Genomic DNA, 16,111 nt, shown 5'->3' with positions numbered 1-16,111 from the left:
TGACCCGCTCTCGACCTCGGCGGCGGCGGCGGCAGGAATGGCGAGACACGCGGGGCGGGGGCGGCGCCGAAGGAGATCGACGGCCAAACTCGTCAACTGCCGACCGAGGGAGTTTTTTTTTCCAGAGAGTGCTGCAATGCGATCTTTTTTGGAAAATTACCGTAGATAAAAAATTCCTCCAAAACGTTTTTTTTTATGGAATAGGAAGCGAACGTTCACTCCTTGATCTTTTGGCGCGAGGCCTAAAGTTGTCATCTGCACAGAACTAAAATTATCATCCTCACAGACTAAATTTGACAAACCTACAGAACTAAAGTTACCACCTCACGGAATTAAATGTTCGCTCCCTAGTTTTCTGGCACGAGAGAGTAAAGTTGTCACCCGCACAGAACTAAATTACCATCCTCATAGGCCAAAATTGCCATCCATACAGAACAGGCACAATCATCTCAATCGGATAGCCAGCAGATCGTTCGCTTCAAGAGACTAAAGAGCGAAACGTTCACTCAATATAAATTCCGATTTTGGGAACGTTTTTCCTTCGGTTTTTTTTGGTTGCCTACACCGATCCGACTTCCGTCGTTCCTTCTCAGAAGCAAGTAAGCAAGAGCTTTTGCATGGGCAATCTGAAACGAGTAGGCAATCCATATTCAAAAATCAAAACCAACACGAACAAAACCAGCATAATCTATCCATCCATCCTTGATGCAAGTAGCATCTGGCATTTCACACAACCAACACTGGCCTTGGAACATACTCCTCTTTTTCAGCAACACAGTTTGCAGCGAAATATATTTTACAAGCACCGTCAGGTACTCAGAACATGACTGGCAAAAGATTTTAAACATCAATAAAAATTTCAACAAGCTGTGGTTTGTTTCGGTTAATTTTACTGACAAGGTGTTGCGAGGACACAATATCCTCTTCTCCGTGTTAACTGAACAACCTGAAAGAGGCACTACTCTCTATTTTGCCACCGGTGATACCTTCTTCATCGCTTGTGTCAATGGCATGTGGGTCCTGGACCCACCTTTTTTCAGTAGTGACGCAAGGAGGGGTTACAAAATTTTCCAGTAGCAGCAAAGGAAATTTCTCGCTTGAAAAGGCAGAAGTATATTTGGAACCAAAACTGTACAGCCAGAACTTGGTCACGACGAGTTGGACACTTTGTGCGAGATCTTGATGTAATTCATGAGCCTTCTCAGAGCATTACCGCTGTCAATGGCTTCTCTTGCCCTGCCCAGCGCGGAGTTGATATCCTCAGCTCCGTTACAGCCTAACAAGTGGTCGACCATAGCTGCATTAAGAACTATTCGGTCGTATGCAGGCCCTTTCTCCCCACTCAGTGCTGCCAATCCCAGCTCCAAGTTTTTCAGGACCTGATTCAGTTTTAAGATGAAGTAAGTAAATGTAACAATTATGCAAATTGAAAACATATCTCATGCCAACACTTCTGGGTGACGCCATCGGAACAGAGCATTTGTTAGCTGAATGGGTAACAGCCATCCTTTGATTGGGAGGCGATGGGATAAAGAAAATATGAATTTAAGACACTGGTAAGCACAGCCAGGGCAAAAAGACTTACCGATCTATCAGTTCTTGGAGTTTCAGTGGATTTGAAACCAAGTTCCTGAGCATTGACAGCAACCCTGAAGCTTTCTCTAGAAATACCTGAAAGATAAACGAAACAAGCTCAGACAGGAATTGTATCAGAAAGGTCTTTGGGCAAATAACAGCATCCTTTGTGCTTATCAGGGCCATTAAAATTCATCTCTTTTTACATGAATGGACTACCAAGGTGTAGTACATATCTCAAATCTAAGAAAATTTAACATATCCCTAACTACAGTAGCACAATTCCTTGCCACATATGTGGTAGAGTAAAAAATGCCCCATCGCCTCCAGCATGCAACATAGTGATCACTGTGACTATAAGTAAGGGCGATAGGTATTCATGTTTGTACCGTCAGTCTCGGAGAAATGTACGCTGTTTGGTGTCCTGAACCCTGAGCAATGGTTCACTGGAATCCCTTTTGATGCATGAGCCGATCTTTCCTTGGTTGTCAAAGAAAGTGCACCCTCCTCACCCTAAGGGTGTACCATAAATTTGTCTTAGCAAGATAGCGATCAATAAATTAAGAGAATAACATTATTTAACGATCGGATTTGCATTCTGATAAGAAAAACAAAGGGAGAGAAGCTCTATGCCTCTATTGGATCCCAAATTTAGGACAAGGTCCTAAACAAATGCCACTCACAAAAAATGTACTCACCTTTACAACTAACCCAGCATGAACAGTTCTCCTTCTCATAAGCATAAGCATTGGATCTTCATAGCCCACATGATAAAATCCAGCAACCATTGATTCTCTTCCCCGGGCCTGGCGACAAAAATAAAGACCAATAAGCCTTTAGCTATGAACCAGTAACAGCGAAGCAACATCTGTGACTTCTAGAACGTAAGACACATGAACAAGGTTAAATAACGACAAGAAATGTTAAGCTTTCTCGACAGATAATCCCATATAGGTAATATGTATATTGTCAAAAACCTTAGGTGGAATTGGATAATTACAAAGAAATAACTCCAATCATGTTGACTCGTTGCAGTCAGAACAATGCTTTAACAATTTTGTAATAATATATCTTCTAAGAAAACATAAGCTTTAAACTAGCAGGCATTTTACTATCAAAGGGAAAAACTAGATTGTAGTAAATCGTTAAGTTAATAGTTTGTAGAAGGGCTGCAGCGGCGAAATTGTGAGCAACTTCTGTGTGTGGTATTAATAAGCACAAAGGAGGCATAAAATATATCATGCTACAAAGAATAGAAGAGTTCTTAGCTTCTTACAATAACGAATAAGCACAAAGGATGCCAGAATGTAAATATGTCATGCTACAAACAATATAACAGTTCTTACTTCCTATAATAACACCCCATGAGAAGAGTTCTCATGCAATCAGTTCTTAACTTCTTACAACAGCACGCCATGAGAAGGGTTACTCACTCTCACAAATTGTTGGACTTTCTCGGAGGTAGCCAAAGGTGGTCTTTTTTTTATATGCTCCCGGAGCCCAATAATCGAATATCTGCGAGAATACTGAGTTAGTAAAACCTCTGCGTGCAATATGACTAACTTACCTGTGGAAATAATTTATTTAATACAAAATCAAATCAAAAGAGGTAATTTTTGTATTGAAAGCTCTCTAGTGATTCCATCCTAAGCAGAATATCTGCAGGAATGCCAAGTCAAAAGTGCCTTAGGCCATTGGAGCACAAGGTTAATAAGATAATGTAAAACTTACAATGAAGGGCAAGCTTCTTGGAGATTCAGATATGCAAAACCAGCACTTTCATCCTGCAAGACACCACACAGTTGATGTGGTCAGACGGAGTCAGCAGTGGGAAAAATGACTGCAGGTAAAGCAGGCAGAACTGCATACACACCTCCAATAGTGTTTTGGCCTGTGTTGGAGACAAGTGTGTGTTTGCACCCATGAATTTAAGCATCTGCCCTTCTGTTATGCCACCCTGAAAACCTTGATTATTAAGTAATACAGAGGATTTCAAAAATTAAATAACAGATAAGGCATTCATCGAATCGCAACATCAATGCTACTAGAAATACTCTTATGTATGATGAACTGTTCCTGGATATGTTTTGTACTGACCTTTGGTGGCATCCATTCAACACCGTGGAGGAGGCAAGACTCGCCATAGCAGGCTCTAACAGCTGCAACAAACAGAGTACTCCTAAAGAAGCGTGTATTCCCATCATAGGGCTCACCGTAGTGTGTCAAGGAATCAACGTCAGCAATTGGGGGAGGACCTGATAATAAGTGGTGTTAATGCATCGTTGATATTTTTCTACCCAGTTTAAGAAAACAAACCCACTTGGTGTTACCTAGTTCATCATCAAAAGCTAGACAATATCCTTTTAGCTCACGGTCATTTTCCCTATTCATCCGCTGTCCAATCAAAAATGCTGCCAGCAGTGCTTCACTAACTGAATTTGCACTAACAGACCCAACTGGTAGAACATCCTTCAGTACACACTGAACTTCCTCGTAACCTAAATGGCCGCCAGCGAGCACTTCCCTCAAGGCACCAACAAGTCTCATCTCTGCAGTGCCTTCACCAATATATCGAGGGCCTGTTAAACAATTTGCTCCCATGATCGTTCCTTCGGGGTCTGCTATAAACTTCACCTCTGGAGGAAGAACATGGACGAGGCGTGGCCAAAATAAGCTCATGGCACGTCGCTCGCCCTCGCTCCATTGGGTGGCCTCGGGAAAGGAGTTAGCTCTTATTGTCATGCCAGCAAAGAATGCACCCAGCTGTGCGCTGGACACTGGCTCATCTTTGAGTTCTCCCATTGCTGCACAAGAGTTCACACAGGAAATATAGTGTGAGTTTTTCATGTAAGGCAGTGAAAATGAACAAATTTCAGAGCAGACCTACCGATTCCTCTCAATCCCAAAAATGAAAACTTGCTAGCACCAAATTGTGAAAAACAGTAATCCCACATCCACGAGCCAAATGATAATAAGCCTAGATGCTAATGTATTACCCAGCGTCTAACAACATAAGCATCAGATATGTATGCTCTTGATTCATGAGCTAACTGTTCCATGAAAGAGCTCAACCAAGGTGGCTCACCGGAGCGGAGGATGGTGTCGAGGACGCGCATGGCCTGCTCCTCCCCGAGCGGGCGCGTCTGCTCGGGCCCCGTGCACACCCGCCCCTGCGCCTCCAGCACCGTCCCGTTCGGCCGGGCCATCCCCTCCGGCCGGTACGAGTCCGACACCGCCGGGTTCCTCCTGGCCCCTTCCTCCAGCACCGCCGCCTCCTCCATCCACTCCCCCGCCCCCGCCGCCGCCACCACCCCACCCCACCGGCATCTCCTCCCACCTCCCAACACCACCGCACCGGGCGGCCTCCTCCTCACCGCCGCCGCCGCAGGAGAGACCCCACCCCACCTGTGCTGTTGGAGCAGAGAATTCATGGCGCTCGCCCAAGGTCAACCTCTCGAAAGCGAGGAAGGCAGGAAGAAAGCAAAGCTCTACGGTGGGCCGGATGGCCCGGATTAGATGGGCCGGGCCCGCATTACGCTGCGGTGGGCCCACCGGTCAGGGCTTGCTTGCTTTGAGATCCGCGCGGGAGGGGGCGCGGGATCCTTGCGGGGATCGGACGGCGGGGAGTGGCCCAGGGGGTCGCACAAAGCGCAGGCTCAGGCGCCGCCTCCATTTCCTCGTCCCATCCCCCATCTCGCTCTCGCGGCCGAGAGAAGAGAATCCGATCGGAGAAGAAGGAGAGAGGCGCATCGCCCACCAGCCATGGCGCTCGCCGCTCGCCTCGTCTCCCGCTCCCGCCAGGTTCGTCCTCTCTTCCTCTCCTTCGCCCGCCTGCCCGGCTCGGCTAGGCATCCTCGCCGTCGGAAACCCTAGCTGGTGGAGGCTCGCTAGATCTGGCCCGCCGCCGGTCTGCTTCGCGCCGCCGTCTGGCCGATTCCGACTGCACCGGGCGGGAACGGGATCTATGTCGCGCCTGGGTTGATGTTTTTTGTTGGTCGTGGATCGTAGTGGTGGGCGATGAGTGTCCGTATACGATGCGTTTCGATTCGGTTGCAGACTGTTTGGGTTGATTGGGAGGTAGTGGGATCCTCTCGATTTGGAGCGGAAACGTTCCAGTTTATTCGGTACAGGAGATTGGAGGGGACAGGCAGACTTGTTTGCGACACCTCCAGATCTTTCAGCGCCCGTGTGATTCCCCCGGTTCGATGCCCTTCTTGGTACCAACTCGTGTGTTTTCATGCCAAATCGGAACCCGTCGACTGGCCATTTTTATCTTCGCAAGTAGAAATGTTGATAATCCTGGGTGCTTGTTCCCAGTTTTCTGTTTCTCGGCTGTGCGTGTCTGCTGACATGTGGACACTGGACAGTGGCTGAACACTGAATTTGAGATCATAACAGCTTAAGTCAAATATGGTGGCATAGTTTTGTGAAATCTGGGTGGGTTCTAGTTAGGATTATTCCATGCGCTCCATTTGATGTCCAAATGTCCGGTCTGTCAAAATATCAATATGGAACTATTTTATGTTTGAACGTTTTGTTTCTGATGATGCCTCATCTATTAAATTTACAATGCTTTTTGGGCTGATCAGTTTGTTAAATAATTTTTCTACAGCTATATTCTGCCCAAGCTGCTTTGGCCAATGGAGGTGTCACTCAAGTCCGCTCATATGCCAAGGAAGCAGCTCCAGCTGACCGCCCTGTCAGTGGTGATGGTATGCATCTTTAGCTCTTGCTTCTTTGCCTATGCATGTTCTGTAGTAATTTAGTTCTGGAAGGACTACAAGATACAATTCTACTTTACTTTGTATAGTTCTAATTTCATCATTTTCTATGTTGTATAGAACTATTGAAGGGCATATTTTTTGAGGTAAAGAAAAAGTTTGAGACAGCACTTGGGGTCCTTAAGAAGGAGAAGATCACAATTGATCCAGATGACCCAACAGCAGTTGCTGGTTATGCCCAAGTCATGAGGACTGTAAGAGAAAAGTACGAAACTTTCTTTTCTGTTGTGTATTCATGACCATTAGCTTGTCACTTTCCTATTCCTTTCTCTCTTTTTTTGTTGCACAATTGCTAGGGTAGAAAATCTTATTATTGAGTCCTGTACTCTAATCGAGAGTGAGTTAACATGTGTTATTAGGATTTTGTAGCACAATTTACAGGATTAGCTCCCTGTACAATCTGGTCCAAGGTCTGCCTCTGCTAATGTAAATCTAAATATATTATCATCTTGTTTTGTTCTTAAACATTTGATTCAACAAACACTATACTGCAAACCATTTCAAAATTATATTACTTGCTGCCTCATGCTGGTACTATTTTTCAGCGTGTAGATTTATTTACAGAAACTAAAAAAGTTTTACATGCACATTTAGTGTGTCTTTGGCTGATACTGTTTTGTGTTCTGCAATTAACGTGCTGGATTATATAATGTCTGCAAAAGGAGTTCCATGTAAATCTACCACATCAAATAAGCAGTAACTTTCTATGCTTTATTTGTTTCATGTAAGCTCATTTGGGATTGTTGTCAGTGACCTGATTACCTAATTATTCTACATTTTTCTAAATGCAGGGCAGATCTTCTTTCTGATTCTCAGAGAATTAAATATACTATTGAGACTTTCACGAAGGGCATCCCTGATGCACGGACTTACTTGAATACCCTTGAGGAGATCAGGAAAAAGTATGTCCATTACCTTTTTAACATTATTTGTTTTCCCCTATGCTTGCTGAAATGTTTAATGCTTGACCAAATAAAAACAAGTCTAACATGTTTGGCCATATTGCAAATTTATGCAATTAATTGCTTGTCTAAATGTTTATTTTCTGTGGTAAAGGAGTGGACTTATAGATGATCTTGGTGTTGAGGCTATGATGATGGAAGCTCTCGAGAAAGTTGAGAGTGACATTAAGAAGCCACTTCTGAGGAGTGACAAGAAGAACATGGGTCTCCTCTTGGCAGAGTTTGAGAAGATAAACAAAAAGTATGTAAAGATATCTTCAACTTAGAAGCTTTGATTTGGTTTCGTTTCAGGATTGCTGCTCAAGTGATATGTTATTGATAATGCCATATAAGTCCTACCTTAATAGCACTTGTTTGACAACTTTTAATCAAGACATTGAATCAGATTGACAACTTTAATGGATGCATCTTTGCTTATCACTTGAAAATCTGGATTATTCATAGTTGGCACTACCTTAATAGCACTTGTTTGACAACTTTTAATCAAGACATCGAACCAGATTGACAATTTTCTGGGTAAAAGGGATGTATAAGTCCTATGGTTGATTTTCATCAGGATTTTTTTTAACTTCATCCTCCAAAAATATTAAGATGATGGGCATGGCCAGCTTTTATCATCTGTTTTAGCTGGATTAGCATGTGTTTTACTTGTTTCTTCTCTTGCCTTTGAAACTTGAAATAGGCTTGGCATTCGGAAGGAGGATCTTCCCAAGATTGAGGAAGAACTTGAACTTGAAATTGCCAAAAGTGAACTGACAGAACTTAAGAACGAGTGTGTTGAAGCAATGGAGGGTCAACTAAAGAGGTATGCAATCTCTATAACTAGTATATACGCATGTGCTCGAGTGACACTCAAATAATTCATATCCTTGTTATTAGAAACTTAGAAACCTGTGGTGCCAAGTTTCGTCCTGAAGTAGCCCTAACCAATTAAATTGCTGTCTTGAAGTTTTTCATAAAATCCTGTTCGCATCTCTTCTATAACAAGGTAGCAACATACTGATATTGTTCCTTATATGAACAGGGAGGAGTTTAAAGATGAGGTGATGCCTGACGTCAGGAAGTTGGACATTAGAAACTTTCTTTAGGCCTGGTTGGTGATAATCCTCACGGCGTTTCAAAATGCCTGATCCAGCTATGTTTTTCCTTTCAAGTGACGGCCGGTGCTGTAAGCGACACCTAATGGATGTTATTCTTGTTTTTTGTAATAAAACTGCACCGAAAATACAACGACATACAACCGTTGAGTTGGGTTGCTTTGGTTACCTTCCGGATTCGAGAGTTTTGTTGTTTCTTAGGCCGGCAACGTGAACGTCAAGTGTTGCTGAATATGTGCCTGCTGCTGTTGTTGTAGTAGCCACAGCTTATAATTATAAGGGATGCTCCGATGTTATGTGCTGATTTGTGAGGCTCCGGTAATGTTGTTTTTGTAATTGCATTTTTACTTGCCCATTCTGTTGAAAAAATAGACATAGTTGCACGTGTCGAACACACGAAGAGTCGATGGACGCTTGAATTCCAGGTCGGTTGTTTACCGTAATGTAGGATTCGGATTTAATGATGCTATATCTTGGGTGGAGTATATAACTCCTGAATTACTTCCTCTCACAAAAAAATAACTGTTGAAAAAATGATGCTATATCTTTGGTCGGCTGTTCCAATTTCTGTGCAGCAGTGCTATACGCACGATGAAATGACACTACGTATGCATGGGCTGGGCCTTGAGCACGGGGTTGGCAAACATTGGTTGGGTATTAACATACATGGGCTGGGCCTTGAGCACGGGGTTGCGCAGAGAAATGAACAAACCCAGCCTCGTACGACGACAGAAGCGTCCTACGTGAGGCAGTTTCGATTTCCGTGTGACTTTTCTGTCTTCGCAGTTTGTTGCCGCCACCACTGACAATCGTTTTCCGTGTTACTTTTCTGTCTTCGCAGTTTGTTGCCGCCACCACCGACAATCGTTCATACCAGTAGGATCGATCACTCCTATTCAAATCTCATTTCATCCATTGCATCACAAACAGTATAACAACAATAATAATTGGGATCATTGGCTGAAGACATAACATTATGCGAACCTCCAATGGCCTCTACGATAAATCTATGTCTTAGTTTTCTCATTTAGACAACACATCGAGACGATCACCAAACCTCCAAATGCAAATGCAAAATGTTAAAACACAACCTGATCAGCTCAGTGGCGTCGGCTGAGATGATAGGCGCAACCCTGCACACAGGCTGCTGCATCAGCATCAGCATTATCTCCCATATCTAGTCAAAAAAGAGAAAAATGCAAACATGAGAGACATGAAGTTGAAGGAAAAAGACACCGGCCAGGCCGTCGATCTTCAGTTACATAATGCTCACCGTCGCCGGCGGTGGCGGTGCCGCAGATGGACGCTTGCGTGCAGACACTCCGGCAATCGCCACCGTTGAAGACGCACTTGCCGGAGCAGAGGATCTTGCAGAATGCCGGCCCGCCGCGGGTTTCCCTGCAGTCCGGGTAGCAGTCGCCGTAGCAGCTGCAGAACTTTGACAACGAGAAGGCATCACACACCTGCTGCTGCTGGAAGAACAGCAGCAGCATGAGCGTTGTGCAGATAGTGACAGACTTCACTCCCTTCATCTTCCCTAGCTCCACTGGTGATGATGCTTGATGATCCCCTTCTTTCTTCATATAGCTACCTTCTTCGGAAAGACAGAGAGAGTGCCAAAAGGTCGATCAGTGATAAGAGAAGAACACAATGGTAGATGTAGATGAGATGATCGATCATACGAGAAATGAATGAGGTGCTTAGTTCTTCTTCCTTCCTCCTTTGCGCCTTTCAGTGAAACTTATGTCAGAGTTTTGTAAATAATCTTTGGTCGTGTGCATCCTACGGTCGATGCAGAGACCGAAAGAACCGTGTATGCCGTTATATAGGATGAACTACATACGGGTTTGGAGCTTTTGGGGCATCATGTGCAACGCTGTTGATTCTCTCAGAAGCTTTCTCTTCTCTCGAGATGAGTTGACCGTCAATTAACCGTATCCGGAGTTCAGTGACCAAATTGAACCGACCAGTCAAGTTCAGTGACCTGTAGTACATTTCTACTCTTCTTGTTGATTCACTGAGAAGATTTTTCCATAGATGGTGAGTAGATATATGGAAACTGAGACAATGTTGTTGCCTACTTGCCTGTCGTGCCAAAGGATGGATTAACACCCCTTCGCTGTTACAACTACCCCCAACCCACACGATTCCATGTATTTCTAGTTCTGTTCTACCATATCTCGGTCAAAAGAAATATTACAAAAAGTTTTATTCTGCCTTAGCATATGTAGTAAGGAGTAACACACAAGTTGATGTTGCTGCAGAGATGAAACTGAACTGTGCAATGCATCTTAGCAACTGCACCTATATCTTGTGTGGAAATGAATATGACAATTGCATATAGGTAGAGAGATTATTATTTTTACAAAATGGAAGCTTTATTACCCCCGACCTTTACATACAAGATGCACGTAGCCTACAAGATATATATAGGCTTGTATAGTTTTCAGGGACCCATTACCATCCATAAGCTAATAAGTAGTATATAAACTTGCAATTGTGCAACGATCGATTACATTAGTCACACATGCAAATTAATGGCCAATCAGCTGCTCTACAAAAGAAGTCACTAGTGCTAATTAGTTAACCAACATCTCTCCATTTCACCAACCAAGCTATATGTACAACAATCTCTTAAATTTCTTCTTTTTCCGGTCCCCATCACTGCAAAAACTCTTCTTACAATCTGTGATCCCCCCAATTTACTTACATGAAACTATACCGGTGTAAAAACAGATGCACACACTCTTTTCTTCTTTTCAGAGGGGCATGCATCTGCATAAGAAATTAAGAATCTCGCAAAGAACTCTTGACCGACTCAGCCACTGTTGTTCGGTTCCTGTTCTTCTTGCCAATTCACATCGCCTTTCTGTATAAACTGTTTGCGATGTAGGACCAGAGATAGCGACAGTGTGGTCATTCGTCTGGTGAATGCTAGTCTCTTATAAGCGTACTATCTGGGAAATACTTGGAGAGAAGGTGGTGTTTCAGGTTCATCACTAGCCTGAACACCAGGTAGCACGGCAGCTGCATGATCGCAACGGCCAAGTACCTACATAAATTCAGTTCACAAAGTTTAACTTTATGTGAAATGCAGAAGGGAAGAGTCATTGTAGGGGGTAAAGGAATCACCATAAAGGCGCCAGATTAGCTGAGAGGTCGAGGAACGGGTAGGGCCACCTGCCAGAATTCACATGGCATATATTCAGTAACAGAAATAAGCAAGTTCAGAGTTGGAAAAGGAAATTTGAAGGTAGTACTCAGTGCTTCAGGAAACTGGGAATTTACCAGATTGTAGTTGACGCGTGTACAATCCACTGGAAAACAACGTAGAGAGCAGTCCAGAAGAAGAAGTATGCGATACGGAACCACGGAAAGCGCTGTGAAATTGCGTGAAATGTGGTGAGTAAACTCTAAAAACCATGCACCAACTTTTGTTTGGTTGATTAGGTTCAGAATTTGCATGCGCTTACCAGGCTATTCAGGGCCGCTTCGCCGAGCAGGAAAACAGCGTTCACCGAGTGCATTCCTATCAGCAACTGCCGGACGAGTGGCAAGTTAGCAAACTTATTCACAGTAAGAACAAAAACCAAAGCTGTGAATTTAACATGCGTACTTACATAATTCGTATTGTAATCTTTCATGGTAAGGAATGGAAAAATGATGAACCAAAACACGCAGTCCGTAAGCATCACTGCCCCTGCATTTGTCTGTACCAACAGAGGGAGGAAGTCAGAATACTAGTTCCGTCAATGGTAATAGCATGTTTCTTGCATTAGTTGTATCTATTATTCATTTCTGTAACAAAGCTTCATTTCGTGTAGACAATAAGGACAGATGATAAGCCGAAGCTCGGCGAAATCCTTAAAAAGAGATATTCACGAAGAATCTAAAAAAAACAAAGAATGCCAAGATAAGATACGCAGTACATTAAAAATTGGGTTCTTCCCTGTATATACTTTTGGTTTAATATATTTGCCGTAGGCTTTTGGCCTCCTGTTTCCGTTCAGAAAAGTGAGATACATTTAGAAAAAAATATTGTGAAGTGAAACAAAAGCCCAATACTATCGGAGCTTCATGGGAAACTGTAGCTACTAGTAGGTATCCATTAACCTTGTTTCTGCTTTATTCTAGCCTAAGTAGATATCCAGTCACAATTCTAATACAGTTAGGCTAGCAAATCAACATTAAAAAAAAGAAACGGTTTGTCTTTATTCTTGCTACCACTACTAGAAGGGTCAGCCCTGCCCTTCGGATGCTATGTAGTAAAGGTGATCGAGCAAGCCCTTCTGGTGCAAGGAACTATGAGATTGGGCATTTGTGCTGGACCAACAAACAAGGTGCCTCATATAGGATCTGACAGACAAAGATGCTATGTGGTCACAAGTGATCTTTGGGCACAGAAATCCAATTCACCAGAGCACATTATGAATACGCTTTAGTTGCTGGTATGATGTTAACTACCCAGGGGCACTAATAATTGCACCTGAAAAGCAAACTGAGACCACCTCTCCATGCAATGCAATTGAATGCAATGCAGATGTGATGTCAGTGCAGATGTCCCTCTCCAATAAGAAATCTGGAAAGGCCCCAAGTGGCTAATATTTTCAAAGTTTATGGTAGCAGGGAGCCAGGGAAGCCTCTATACCTGATAGATGATCTGGAGCAGGTAACCGCAGAATCCAGCAATCTCCCTCGTGCCGTCATCCTCTCCATCGACGTACGGTTTAGCGGCGGCTCCATGGGCAGGGTAAGGCCCATGCTCAGCGTCTGTTACCGCCGCGACGACATTCCAATCAGCAAATTTGCTGCATCCGTAGATCGACAGCGTGGTGGCAAGCTGAAGAATTCACAGAACGACATAGAATTTTGAGATAAGGATTGCGTAATCATTGCATTCGAGGAATTCAGTGAAGAGACAGATTATTCTTAGCGTACCCCGAAGTAAATTGTCACCAGGATGAAGGTCCACCTGCGTGATAGACAGTTGAACAACCACTTAGCACAAGCTGGGGACAAATGCTGTTACCGAGAGCAGAATTAAAAGCACCAACGACAGATATCACATCTTTGCAGACAACTTTGATGCTACCAACCAGTTACACCACATTCCTTTTCCTTTGGAAAAGAAAAGCACACTGAAGATTTCATCCCGAAGAAAAGTAATGTATAGTAGAATCAAAAGGTAGCTATTCAACTAATTTTTGCTACATAAAAAATAGTATAGACTAATCTGGTATCAGAAATCTTGAATGGAACAGGTATTCCCACAGCACTGTCCTAGGGGCATGTCCTGCCTATGTTTGGTTGGGATATTGTAAGGCACAGAAGATTTGCTTGTTTAATTTAATGTGCTTGACAAAACATGTCCTATGCATGAGGTCCTGGTCCTCTCAAAGTATTAAATTCAAGTACTGTATCGCAAATAAATCATTCTCCGAAATGCATTTAGTACCCAAAAGAAATAAAACCCAAGAGGTAACGAGTCGCTTGCTGTCGAAGCTAGCTAAGGTAGCAGACTGTTGCTAGCCATCAGTTGTGCACAGTAGATTAATAGAAATTCACACTGTTATTAATTTATTCAGCAAGCATGTTCAAGAGCAGCAGTGGTTGATTTAATCATGGGGAAACCGCCCTTTATTCCCTGGCCAAACCACAAAAATCTAAGTTGCAAGAAGAGAGAACAGATGCCAAAGTTCCTGATACCACATCATACTGTTCTGGTTGCCTTGCACTTGCAGCACACAGTTAATTTAGAATGTGTAAGATTTTAATCAAATGGGGACGCATTCTTTTTTTCTCCCTTTGTTTCAAAAAAGCAGGAATTTTTATACCATCTTTGCATCCACAGAGAAAAACAAAAGAAATCGCCCAAGTAAAAACATTTTTTTTTCTTCCGCTGAACAGAAGAAGAAGAAAAAAGGTGGTATTCGAAAGAAGAAGAAAAAAGATAAAGATTTAGTAAAAAGAAGAACCAGAGGAGATGAGATGATGATGGTTGTAGTGGGGAGTGCTTACTGGGTGTAGTAGTAGAAGATGTCGCCGCCGTCGGAGATGACGATAACAATGAGGAGGCTGAAGAGGACGAAGAAGGAGACGAGCCTGTAAGCCAGCAGCCACGCCGGGTGGATGTCGCGGAGGCACGGCCGCCACGCCTCGTCGTCGTACAGCAGCCCCGCCGGCCGCCGGCCCCGCCTCCGCCGCGGCTTCCCGGGCTCGTCGTCTCCGTCTCCGGCTCCGGCGCTGCCAGCGCCGCCGGGCCGGCGGTGGGCGCGGGGGCCCTCGTGGCGCCAGACGAGGTATGCGGCGGCGGCGACGCAGCAGAGCACCCAGAGCGCGCACAGCGCCACCCGCCAGCTGAGCCAGAAGCGCAGCTCCGTGGTGTCCTCGGTCGTCGCCGTCGGCCGCCACGACCGCGTCGACGAGCCCCCCGCCGTGAACCGCATGCCCAGCCGCTCGCCGTCGCTCCCCGAGAGCATGAAACACAAAAAAACACGGGCTTTGCTAGTAGTAGTTCTTTGCTTTGCTCCTCTTGTTTGTTTGGCGAGCAATGCGGGGTGCTCTGTTTCCCGATTTGTTGGAGCCGAAGGAAGAAGAAGGAGAAGTGTGAGCTAGAGACAGAGGGAAGGGAGGCAATGCGTGAGGCGGCGTTGTCGTTGGAACTGAACGAACGGATTCTCCCTGAGCACGCGTGTGGCATGCGCAGCTTGGGCAGGAGGAAGGGGAAACCAATGGCGTGAGCTGGGAGAGATGCCAATCAGTAAGCTTCTTCTTCTTCTTCTTCTTCTTCTTCTTCTTCTTGGAATCGATTGCGTCAGAGGCCTGCTAGATTAGATCGATGTGCTTATTATCTCCTCGGTCACTCACCGATTCACTCACTGACCCGTTGTCAAACCAAATTGACAAGGAAGGAAGAAACAGAGAAATTAAGGAGCAGATTGCCTATCAATCTATCTATCAATGGAATGTGAGGAGGAGCGTGGGGGAGGAGGAGATGCTTGCACGCAAGAGACGGGGAAGGGAAGGGAAGGAGATAAAGGTAAGAAGGCAGCAAGGTGCCAAAGTGTGTGGGGGGGTGGCCCTGGCCTGGCTGGGGGAATGAGATGCTTTGCTTCCTTCCTCCCTCCCTCCGATTGAATCCTTCCTCCCTTTGGGGTTTTGGATTGGAGGTCAGGGAAGATAAGGGAGATCTTGTTTATATACAAGACACACCCATTAGGGATAGATGATAGCATCTCTGTTCCTAGGCCCCCCCTAGTCTCACCCCCCAAACACGCCATTGTTGGGGAGCTAGCTTTCTTCTTTTTTTAATCCCCCGTAGAATCTCTCGTTTCTTCAATCAAGAATCAAGAACCTCTTTCTTTCTCATGGTCCATCCAGCTCAGCAAGCGACCTCAGACCTCTAGAGGGATAGTAGGGGGCTGTCAGTGTTACAGTGTGTGTGGTTTGGAGGACGGGCAAAGTAAAGTCCAGCAAGCCAAAATTACGAGGTGGCTTCCTTCCTTGGGGGGTCATCGTCTTCATCGGGCCATGGGAACATTGCTGTACAACAGTGGAGTCGCTTTTTGGCATTGACCAGGGTCAGCGGTCGATCCCGGCAGGGCCCAGCTGCTAGCCAGCAGCTGATCGAGCTGGCCACACTGCATTTTAAGCAGCAGCAGCAGCAGATGGCAGAGGGCAAAGGTTTTGCTTTGCT

The 16,111-nt window shown here is 44.7% G+C and overlaps 4 protein-coding genes across 4 annotated transcripts; 1 reads left to right on the top strand and 3 right to left on the bottom strand.

Annotated features, from left to right (window-relative positions):
* Window positions 1–741: 741 nt before the first annotated feature.
* LOC100833082 (anthranilate phosphoribosyltransferase) lies at window positions 742–5,032 on the bottom strand. Its single transcript, XM_003570831.4, has 10 exons — window positions 4,661–5,032; window positions 3,906–4,379; window positions 3,673–3,830; window positions 3,449–3,532; window positions 3,307–3,359; window positions 3,009–3,090; window positions 2,274–2,381; window positions 1,965–2,088; window positions 1,586–1,671; window positions 742–1,379 (listed from the first exon to the last, which is right to left on the bottom strand). Exons 1-10 carry the CDS (start codon window positions 5,004–5,006, stop codon window positions 1,149–1,151), a joined length of 1,746 nt encoding a protein of 581 aa, XP_003570879.1. The 5' UTR covers window positions 5,007–5,032; the 3' UTR covers window positions 742–1,148.
* Window positions 5,033–5,218: 186 nt separating this feature from the next.
* On the top strand, window positions 5,219–8,719 carry LOC100838105 (probable ATP synthase 24 kDa subunit, mitochondrial). Its single transcript, XM_003574005.4, has 7 exons — window positions 5,219–5,376; window positions 6,188–6,287; window positions 6,417–6,561; window positions 7,148–7,258; window positions 7,413–7,559; window positions 8,001–8,123; window positions 8,343–8,719. Exons 1-7 carry the CDS (start codon window positions 5,338–5,340, stop codon window positions 8,404–8,406), a joined length of 729 nt encoding a protein of 242 aa, XP_003574053.1. The 5' UTR covers window positions 5,219–5,337; the 3' UTR covers window positions 8,407–8,719.
* A 753-nt stretch (window positions 8,720–9,472) lies between these two features.
* LOC112272059 lies at window positions 9,473–10,253 on the bottom strand. Its single transcript, XM_024462642.1, has 3 exons — window positions 10,098–10,253; window positions 9,689–10,009; window positions 9,473–9,592 (listed from the first exon to the last, which is right to left on the bottom strand). Exons 2-3 carry the CDS (start codon window positions 9,996–9,998, stop codon window positions 9,516–9,518), a joined length of 387 nt encoding a protein of 128 aa, XP_024318410.1. The 5' UTR covers window positions 9,999–10,009; window positions 10,098–10,253; the 3' UTR covers window positions 9,473–9,515.
* A 619-nt stretch (window positions 10,254–10,872) lies between these two features.
* On the bottom strand, window positions 10,873–15,637 carry LOC100836266. Its single transcript, XM_003573999.4, has 8 exons — window positions 14,434–15,637; window positions 13,354–13,387; window positions 13,064–13,255; window positions 12,036–12,125; window positions 11,889–11,954; window positions 11,704–11,795; window positions 11,548–11,595; window positions 10,873–11,467 (listed from the first exon to the last, which is right to left on the bottom strand). Exons 1-8 carry the CDS (start codon window positions 14,892–14,894, stop codon window positions 11,350–11,352), a joined length of 1,101 nt encoding a protein of 366 aa, XP_003574047.2. The 5' UTR covers window positions 14,895–15,637; the 3' UTR covers window positions 10,873–11,349.
* Window positions 15,638–16,111: the final 474 nt, after the last annotated feature.

The sequence above is a fragment of the Brachypodium distachyon genome, chromosome 3 (assembly GCF_000005505.3).
Source record: "Brachypodium distachyon strain Bd21 chromosome 3, Brachypodium_distachyon_v3.0, whole genome shotgun sequence".
Classification (NCBI taxonomy): Eukaryota; Viridiplantae; Streptophyta; class Magnoliopsida; order Poales; family Poaceae; genus Brachypodium; species Brachypodium distachyon.
This window is presented reverse-complemented; position numbering and strand designations above follow the sequence as displayed.

Coding starts and splice junctions, on each gene's coding strand:
- LOC100833082 (XM_003570831.4), bottom strand. CDS start 5,006: ATGAATTCTCTGCTCCAACAGCACAGGTGGGGTGGGGTCTCTCCTGCG. Junction 2,382..3,008: donor AAGTCCAACAATTTGTGAGA/GTGAGTAACCCT, acceptor TTTTGTCGCCAG/GCCCGGGGAAGAGAATCAAT. Junction 1,672..1,964: donor ACATTTCTCCGAGACTGACG/GTACAAACATGA, acceptor TTTATCTTTCAG/GTATTTCTAGAGAAAGCTTC.
- LOC100838105 (XM_003574005.4), top strand. CDS start 5,338: ATGGCGCTCGCCGCTCGCCTCGTCTCCCGCTCCCGCCAG. Junction 5,377..6,187: donor TCGTCTCCCGCTCCCGCCAG/GTTCGTCCTCTC, acceptor ATTTTTCTACAG/CTATATTCTGCCCAAGCTGC. Junction 7,259..7,412: donor CTTGAGGAGATCAGGAAAAA/GTATGTCCATTA, acceptor TCTGTGGTAAAG/GAGTGGACTTATAGATGATC.
- LOC112272059 (XM_024462642.1), bottom strand. CDS start 9,998: ATGAAGAAAGAAGGGGATCATCAAGCATCATCACCAGTGGAGCTAGGG. Junction 9,593..9,688: donor CACCGCCACCGCCGGCGACG/GTGAGCATTATG, acceptor TTTTTTGACTAG/ATATGGGAGATAATGCTGAT.
- LOC100836266 (XM_003573999.4), bottom strand. CDS start 14,894: ATGCTCTCGGGGAGCGACGGCGAGCGGCTGGGCATGCGGTTCACGGCG. Junction 12,126..13,063: donor TGCTCCAGATCATCTATCAG/GTATAGAGGCTT, acceptor CTGTTGGTACAG/ACAAATGCAGGGGCAGTGAT. Junction 11,796..11,888: donor AAGCGGCCCTGAATAGCCTG/GTAAGCGCATGC, acceptor GCAATTTCACAG/CGCTTTCCGTGGTTCCGTAT.